The sequence below is a fragment of the Silene latifolia genome, chromosome 9, assembly GCF_048544455.1.
Source record: "Silene latifolia isolate original U9 population chromosome 9, ASM4854445v1, whole genome shotgun sequence".
Taxonomy (NCBI): domain Eukaryota; kingdom Viridiplantae; phylum Streptophyta; class Magnoliopsida; order Caryophyllales; family Caryophyllaceae; genus Silene; species Silene latifolia.
Window position 1 is genome coordinate 123,942,638 of NC_133534.1, and position 9,183 is coordinate 123,951,820.

At 32.2% G+C, this 9,183-nt stretch overlaps 1 protein-coding gene across 1 annotated transcript; it reads left to right on the forward strand.

Annotated features, from left to right (window-relative positions):
• The first annotated feature begins 7,501 nt into the window (after positions 1–7,501).
• On the forward strand, positions 7,502–8,819 carry LOC141598267 (uncharacterized). The gene is made up of 2 exons (XM_074418094.1): positions 7,502–8,442; positions 8,544–8,819. The coding sequence occupies exons 1-2, from the start codon at positions 7,533–7,535 to the stop codon at positions 8,576–8,578; spliced, it is 945 nt and encodes a 314-aa protein (XP_074274195.1). The 5' UTR covers positions 7,502–7,532; the 3' UTR covers positions 8,579–8,819.
• The last annotated feature ends 364 nt before the right edge of the window (positions 8,820–9,183 follow it).

A 9,183-nucleotide genomic window follows, 5' to 3' on the forward strand; every position in this document is an offset into this window, starting at 1 on the left:
TGTATGACGATACAAGTTGATCAATTCCTTAAAATTGAACAATTCGATTTGTGAGAGAGAATAAATATCTTATTGTAATGGGATTAAATAAGATTTATTTTAGTAATAAAATGCTTTGTTACTAAAATTGTTTATTGTTTGAAAAACAATAGAGATAAGAATGAATGGTTAATTATAATGACAAGATATTGTGAATTATAATTACATGACCCATTTTATTTATGTGATCAAGTATCACTAGTCAATTTATTGGACGTAACTTAGTTAATTCATGAAATGATATTTATGTGATAAATATGCATTAAATTAATTAATAAACATGTATCATACTACATGTGACATATTGTGTGACAAATGACAAATTGACAAAAATAAAATGGTGGTCCATTTTATGTATAAACCGAAATGGAGGTGGTGTTAGTGGGTTGTGGTTGTTTTATTTTATGTGTTAAAAAATAAAACAATGATGCCTATACCTACTAGCCTTACATGCCTATGGTTTTGAGAAAACCAAAAAAGTAAAAGGGAAGGACCATATGTTGGTCCATTTTCACTCCCAAAACCGTGACACCCTTACATACAAGGGGACTTTGGTTTTTGTTTTACTAATTCATTCTCTTCATGCATGTGAAAATATTCATATGCATTCTTCTCTCTACTCTTTCTTTTTCTCTAAAACAACCATGAGATTTTGATTGAAATTGTTCCAAAATTAAAGGATTACTAAAATTATTAATGTAATATATGAGTGTTAGTAATCATTTTTAAGGTAAACTACTAAACTAATATCTAGTTAATATTATTTAGTGGGGATAAGGGATAGTCTTGGGTGCAATCAAGAGGAGTATCTCTACTTTGGGATTTTTGAATGTTCATCCATTATTGGAAAGCTCAAGAACTAACAAGAAGGAGATCTTGTTGGTGCCCATATGATGACCGAAATTTATATGGTGAGAAAACGATTTCTTCTCTAATTTTAATTTAAGTTTGCATGCATAAGATTAGTAATTTATTTTATGACTAAACAAATTTGTAACATATATGAATATGTTGAGTAACGAGATATAGATTTCCAACAAGCGGTATCATGAGCACAAGGTTATTTGCATGCAAATCGGTTATTGTTTTTCCGAGTTATATGATTAACAAACAAAACTTATAAATTTGTGTTTATTATGAAATATCACGAAATTTATTATGCATGTTAAAGTTTATGGTCCTAAAATGTTTTAGGATATTTTGGTTTGATTTATGAATTTTATTGTTCATTTTATATAATATTGGCATTAAAATGTGATTTTTATGATAAAAATGTCATTTTTGGACAAAAATTAGCTAAACTTCGAATTTTCCAGTGGTTTTTGGATATGTTTTCACATATATTATTTTTAGATGATCTGGAAAGTTTCATAATTTTATGAGTTTTTATGCTCGAAATATGGATTTTTCATGTTAAAAATCGAATTTAAATGAAAAATAGGTTAATATGAGAAATATTTCGAATCTTGTCATAGATATTTAGTATGTTGTCACATGCAATTTTACAAGATGTGTGTAAAATAATAGGCTATAATGAAGTCTTCATACATGATTTATGGATTTTTGATGAAAAATAGCATAAATAGTGACTTAATTAGTGAATAATTGCTAAAGTATACTTCATGACTAAGGAAAAATGTCACATGTTGCATTTTATTATCTTTTTCAGATATAAAATTGAAAAGTTGATGAATATAATTTTTCTCATGTTTTTATGATTTTTATTGATAAATCCGATAAACCGCAACATTGTTTTTCCCGATAACTTTCGAAATTTTTAACCTAAGTTTTTGAACATTATGAGTGTCATGGTATTTTTCCAGAATGTTCATGAGTTTAAATTTCAAATTTTGAATTTATTTGAAATTTTTGTGATTTATTTGAAGTTTATAGCATTTTTATTGTAATTTTGAGTCCATTTATGAACAATTTTTAAAAATATGAGTTAATTATAGTCAAGTAATTAGTGAAGACTAATTTTGAGTCCTAAAATGTTAGGGTAATTAACTTGTGCATAAATATGAATTTATGTAATTTTTGTGATTATAAAACGTTGAATCACGCAAATCCGTAAAAATCGTGTAATATACGATATTGGCTCCTTAAAGACGATTTAGCATAAAATTGGGCATGTTCATACATATTATAATGATTCATTTTTATTTATGATTGTCATAATTTTATTTTATGTAATTTTTGAATTATGTAATTTTACTTAGTATGGCCTTAGTTTTAATTGGTATTACCCGAAATGTATGGGAATATCGATTCAGTTGTAATTTTTGTGATCTCGTATCACCGTTTTGTAATTTAATAGATTTATTTTTATTTTAATTACAAATGTATAATAGGAAATTATGTAATTTGTTATGTAATTTATTTATTTCGGAGTTCCTTGAAGACGGTGTCACTCAAGGAAGACGATACATAAAGACGGTGTTGCCTCGAGATGTGTGCCACAACCGAAGTTCAAGGGACCAATGGAGTTGGTTTCCGAATATGTAATAGTTAATTTGATTTTCTATTTTAGGAAGGCCATACTAGGATTTATTTTTATGCTTTGCATTTTATTTATATGTTGCATGTATCGCTAAATCGCCATAACTAAACATGCATTATCTTTTAATCGAGTATATCGACCGTGTCAATTATAATTATCGTAGTTCACAGCTTCAGTTCACTTAAAACGTGATAGATAATAAATTGACATGACCTCTCGCTAAAATAAACAATTGAGACTTAGCCTTACCAAATAGTAGAAACCATGAAAACCTATTTCGTGAGGGTGTGCACTCGGCCACACCGGGGTACAAACCTTGTTACGTAGGGGAAGTGGGTGATAAATGTCTATCCACCGAATTCATGTTGATGAGGGTTTTATCGGCCACACCGTACCCAAGTTAATGTGGGTTTGGATCATGGACACATTTATTCGAAATTTGGATTGAACTCAACAAAAGTTTTTCGATAAGGGTTTTATCGGCCACACCGTGCCCTTATTGAATGTGTTTTGGGCTAAAGATAATTGTTAATGTAATATTATCGACCAAGAGTTCTAAAAGTAGAATCGATTAAAGCGTTAATCCACCGAGTTATATTGATAAGAGTTTTACCGGCCACACCGTGCCCAAGTTAATATGAATTTGGGTCTTGGAATCATTTATCATAGTTGGGTAGAGGTCACTATGTAAATGCTTTACTTGTTATTTACAAGTATTATTAAAACGATAAATGTTAAGTTTTTCACTATTCCGTTATCATATTGTTCTATTTCTTTACCACAATTCATATACGATATCATTTCGATTTTTGATTCAAATCTCCATTAAAACATTGTAACTAAAGACAAAATTTGAATTTTCTTCTAAAACCTCAAATGAACCATTGCTAAGGATCTCTTGTAAAGAGTATAGATTAAAGTTATTCATTATCAAACAGGTTTTTGATTCTTGACTAACACATCTACTTACAATGAATTGTTTCTAATTTTGGTAACTAGATTTGTTGGAAATCAAAATTGACCAAAATAACGCAACCACTTCAATGAAAGTTTTAAGACTAAAACGAACAAATGAAGAGTAATCTTCATGAATTCAGTTTTGCTTCTCAAAGCAAAGACTCATTTAATTGAGTGGGAGCATTCTCTTAAACCGTTAAGATGAGGACGAGGTTCAAGAAGTAAAGATAATAATGGAATTGATACAAGGTAATGTTAAAAGTAAAGTTATTGAGAAATGACGATACTAAACCTATCAATCCCGACCAATAAAGTTTCCATTGTCTTAAATGTTGGACACAAGAAAGGAAACTACCCCAAATTATTGAAGAATCAACAAGTTAGTTGTGGGACATCTAATGGGACCTTCTTCTTTAAATGTTTATTTGATTAAACATAAATTTTGCTAGTGCCACTTCGTCAATATTAGAAACCAGTGGAGGTTTTCATCATTGTATTCGACACATAAGATGATTAGAATATGACGACTAGCAACAATAATGTCGAGAGATAGAGTAATTGTGTACTCAATCTAGTTTTTGGATTTAAAGTTGTACTTAATTGTGACTATTAAGTGCATAAACTCTAAATAAGAATATAAACTTGTTAAGATACAAAAAAGTTTTTCACTTTTGTGACCCTATACACCACGATTTGATGTATGGCTAGCCCATTATCAAGGTGATTATATTCTAAACCAAACTAGAATGATATATCATGTAGATGATATAAGATTCAAATTGGTAACCCAAGATTGAACCTTAAATTTTGGAATGATGAACGCAAAGAGTTATCGATGTTGGAGTTAGTGTCCTCCACAATAGTGCGTTAACATAATAAATCTCATTAATAGAATATCATCAGATATTTAATTATTTGATCCTCGTCAGTTGATTAACGTAAATCGATAACGGTTGGCTGACTAGAGTTTGACGTTATTGTCGTGAGACGGCGGTGATCAACTGACCCCTTTCGGTCACACCTAAAGGAACGAACCCCAATTGATAACTAATTAATTGTATGAGATACAATTCATTTAGTCCCTTGATTTATCAACTAAGAGGTTAGTCGATTATTATTAGAGAGATTTCGAGTTGCGAACTCGAGGAGCGGCAGTTATTATTTAATTATGCGATAATTAAATAATAAGTTTTAGGAAACGGGTTTTAGTTAATTAACTGTTAATTTACTAAAATTGTACTAATTGATTAATGTGATTAATATTAGTACGTAAATAATATGTGTAGTGGTACACGTATATTTACGGAGTGAATTGGACGAATTTATTATGGAAGCATTTAAACATGATACGATGTTTAAAATGAGAAATTACACGGATTTGTGCGACAAATATAAAAACCAACATGGACCCGTATATGGTCATGTGGACCGTGTAAAATAAGTGTAATGGATGATTACTTACATAATCATTTTTACCTTATTTTGTATACTACCATAATATATGTCTTATACTACATTTTGCATGTGATGTAAGATAAAAATATAAAACAAAAATTGTCCACTAAAGACTCCTTCCACCCGCCACTTCCTTTCCCCCTTACACACTCCATATATTTGTTCACTTGCTCACACTACCTCTCTTACATAATTCATTATACTTTGCATGTGAACAAAAAAACTTCTTCCATCTCTCTACAATAATTCTCTAGTATACATTATTACTAAGAAAAGTTAGTAATATTAATTACTAGTATTATTTTCAAGGGTTCATATTAATAAGTTACTAGTTCATACTTGTTAGTATTATTTGGGTTGTTCTTGGGTGCTACTTGGAGGAGACTTTCTAGTTGAAGGTTATACAAGGAGGATCATCCACATATATTTAGCTCAAGAACAAATTAGTAAGGAGAACTAATTTGTGCCCATTTTACCTTATAATCAATGTAAGGAAATTGTTTTTCCTTATACTTTGTTTTTATGCTTTCATATTAGCATGCATGTTACATAGATCACATAAATAACTATTTATGAGATAAATTTATTTTATTAGAGAGTCTAATATGGATCTATGATCTTTTAAGTGGTATCAGAGCATAGGCTTGTAATTTGCATGTTGATTTTAAGCATTTTTATGAATTATGAGATAATTAGTAAAAACTCAAAAATTGTGTTAGAAGAGGTTTTGGCACGAAATTTTTGGGACATGCATACCTACTGATCTCAAAAGGTTTGTGGAATTTTTTGGTGATTTGTCAAGTAATTTTGCTAATTTTAATGATTTTTGGTAGAAAACCGAGTCAAAATGTCGCATTTTAGTGAAAAATTGACTAAAATTAGTTAAATGTTGATTCGGTGCATGGCCTTTTTATGGTATTTCATGCATGTTTTCTACTGATTGTATGCAAAAGGTTGAAGGTTGGTTCGAATTTTTTGCATGTTTATTGATTTTTTGAGTAAAAAGTCGATAAAAGTCAAATTAATTAATCATAATTTCGAAATTTTTGATTCTGCCCATGATAAATTTATGTACATTTAATAATATTATTTAAATGTCAAAAGTGATTTTGCATGTGTGTTTTCACTTTGTTTTGATGATTTATTGGTTTTAGTGGTTAAAAACCGATAAATATCGATCTTTTTCTTCACAAAATTTATCCGAAATTTTTGGGCATTTTTTATGACTTTTTTGTGTTCTTGGGAGTGTTCCAGAATACTAAAAATTTTTGTTTCAATTGTTTGGGTAATTTTTCAATTATTTTGGATTTTTACTTAAATATTATGATTTTTCCGATTTAATTAGCAAATTATCACCAAACCAAACTAATAATTTGTCATAAAATTAGTGAGGACTAATTTTGAGGTTCAAAACAGTTTGGACTATTAGTTTGGACTTAAATGAGATTTAAGAGTTAATTATTGATTTTTACATGTTAAAAATCGATTAAATCCACAAAACCGAGATGGATACCAATGAATGATAGGTAGGGCGATTTTGGCATCATATTTACAGCATTTTAAGCATATTTATTTAAGTTGAATGAATGATTGTCATTTATTTAAAGTATTTATCTTTTGTACCTAGTATGGCCTAGTTAATTTTTAATCGTTATTACCCGAAATGAATGGGAATATCGATTTGTTTGTAATTAAATACGATCTCGTATCGTCGGTTTGTAATTAATTAATAGTTTTATTCATTTTATTAATTAATGTATAATAGGAATAGCTATGTAATTAATTTGTAATAGTTATTTTACCGGCGTTTCCAAAAGACGGATTACAACGAGACGGAGTCTTTTTTTTGGAAGGTGTTCCAAATCCCACAAGGAAGAGCCACTTAAGGAATGAAGAGGCAAGGGACCAAGGAGTTGGTTTCCGAAGTGTAATAGACTAGTTGTTTATTAACTAGGAGGCCATACTAGGATTTAATCATATGCTTACATGTTTGCTTGTTTTATTTTCGCGCATGCCAAAATCGCCATTCACATGCATATTCTTTTTCGCGATTGTCAATTCACGTCATTTATATTCACCAAATTAATTCACTTATAAGGAATTTATGACTAAATTGACAAGATCTCTCACATAACTAAAATTGAGATTAGCCTTACCAATTAGTAACACCTATGAATCTCTTGTTCATTAGAGCCACGCTCGCCCAAGCGGGGTGTTCTCTTTTTACCTTGGGTAAGTAGGGTGGTAAGCGGTTATCACACGCCAAAATTGGTTGGACTCAACGGGATATAAGACGGTCTTGTGTTCCGGGGCTAGTAGATAAATTTGAGGAAATTTGTCGACCAAGAGTTCTAGAGGTAGAATTAGTCAACGTGACTTACCGAATTTACGCAATTATGGGATGTTTCGCCCAAGCGATGCTCATTTTTTGTTTAATATTTGGGTCTTGGAATCATTTATATAATTTAGTGGGAGGTCATTATATAAATGCTAAAACTTGCTAAACATGTTTTTACAAGTAATTTTTTTTTTAAAACAATGAATGTTAATTTTCCTTTTTGTTGTAGCATTTTAATTCGCAATGGCAACTTCATCAACTCCATCGACTACTTCACTAGGCAAAGATTCATGGCTAAGGTCCGTAATGGACAAATGTATTTTAAAAGATGACGGTAGTAACTTTCTTGAATGGGAATCCAACATCAAAAGTGCCGCGTTGTCCGACAATGTGCTCACTTACTTGACCGATGCTCCTCCTATCGAGCCCGGTGCAAGAGCTTCATCGGCGGTGCGGACCGCCCATGATGACTATGTGAGGATGTTGAATGATATCAAGAATGTGTTGATATGGTCAATATCGCCAAACCTCAAGCTATCATGCATTTCTTTAAATGCTTACGAGATATTCACTCGTATGATCACTATGTTTTCACAAACACCTAAAGTCCGTCAATACGATGCGGCGGCACGCTTCTTTGAAGCTAAGCTTGAGAGGGGCCAAAAGGTTGGTCCCCATGTCCTTAAAATGGTCGAATATGTTGACATCCTAGAGCGTCTAGGGTGTAAGATTCCTAAAACTCTTGTGGTGGATCGTATCCTTCACTCACTCCCCACCAAGTTTGCCCACTTTAGGGTAAACTACAACATGAATGATATGGATAAGAGTTACCATGAAATTCATGCACTCCTCACCCAAGCGGAGAGGGATATGGAGGCTAGTGGGAGTGAAAAGGGAGATGTTTTAACCATGAAGTTAAAGAACATGTCTCTTGGAGTCAAGAAAGGAAAAGGGAAAGAAAAGTCCCAATTCAAGAAATCGTCAAAGAAAATTGACAAGGGAAAGGGGAAGGCCGTTGTGAATGGCAATCCCAAGGCAAAAAGTGTCAAGCTCTCCGAGGCCGAATGTTTCCATTGTAATGGGAAGGGGCATTATAGGAGGAGTTGTCCCAAATACTTGGAGGATCTCAAGGAAGGGCGTGTGACGCCTATTGGTATGATTTCCTCTCTCTATGTGATAGACGTTAATTATGCTTGTACTTCCACTTGGGTACTTGATACCGGATGTGGCTCTCACCTTTGTAACCATTTGCAGGGTATAAGGGACGTGCAAGCACTAGCAAAAGGTGATGTGGATCTCCGCATGGGCAATGGAGCTAGAGTAGCCGCCGTTGCCGTAGGGACCTATGTGCTCACTTTAGCTAGTGGTTTAGAGTTGTATTTAAATAAGTGTTATTTTGTACCAACTTTAACTAAGAACATCATCTCCATTTCCGCGTTAGACGCGGAAGGCTTTTGTTTTATGATTAAGGACAAGTGTTGTACTTTTTCTTTAAATGATGTGGTTTATGGCAAGGCCATTTCAATTGGAGGCATTTATGTTTTAAATGATGTTAATGACGTTTATCATATGGAAACTAAAAAGCTCAAAAGGGTGATCCAAACGAATCCTACCTTTGGCATTGTCGTTTAGGCCACATAAACGAAAGACGCATTAAGAGACTTGCTTCATCAAAAGTGCTCAAACCATTTGGTTTCAAATCTTATGGTACATGCGAGTCTTGCCTTTTGGGCAAGATGACTCGTGCATGGTAAAAGTAGATGGCTACTTTTGCGGGAAAAGGGACACGAGCTAGTGAGGTTTTGGCTCTCATACACACGGATGTGTGTGGACCATTAACCATCACCGCTAGAGGAGGTTTTCTCTACTTCATTACTTTTACTGATGACTTAAG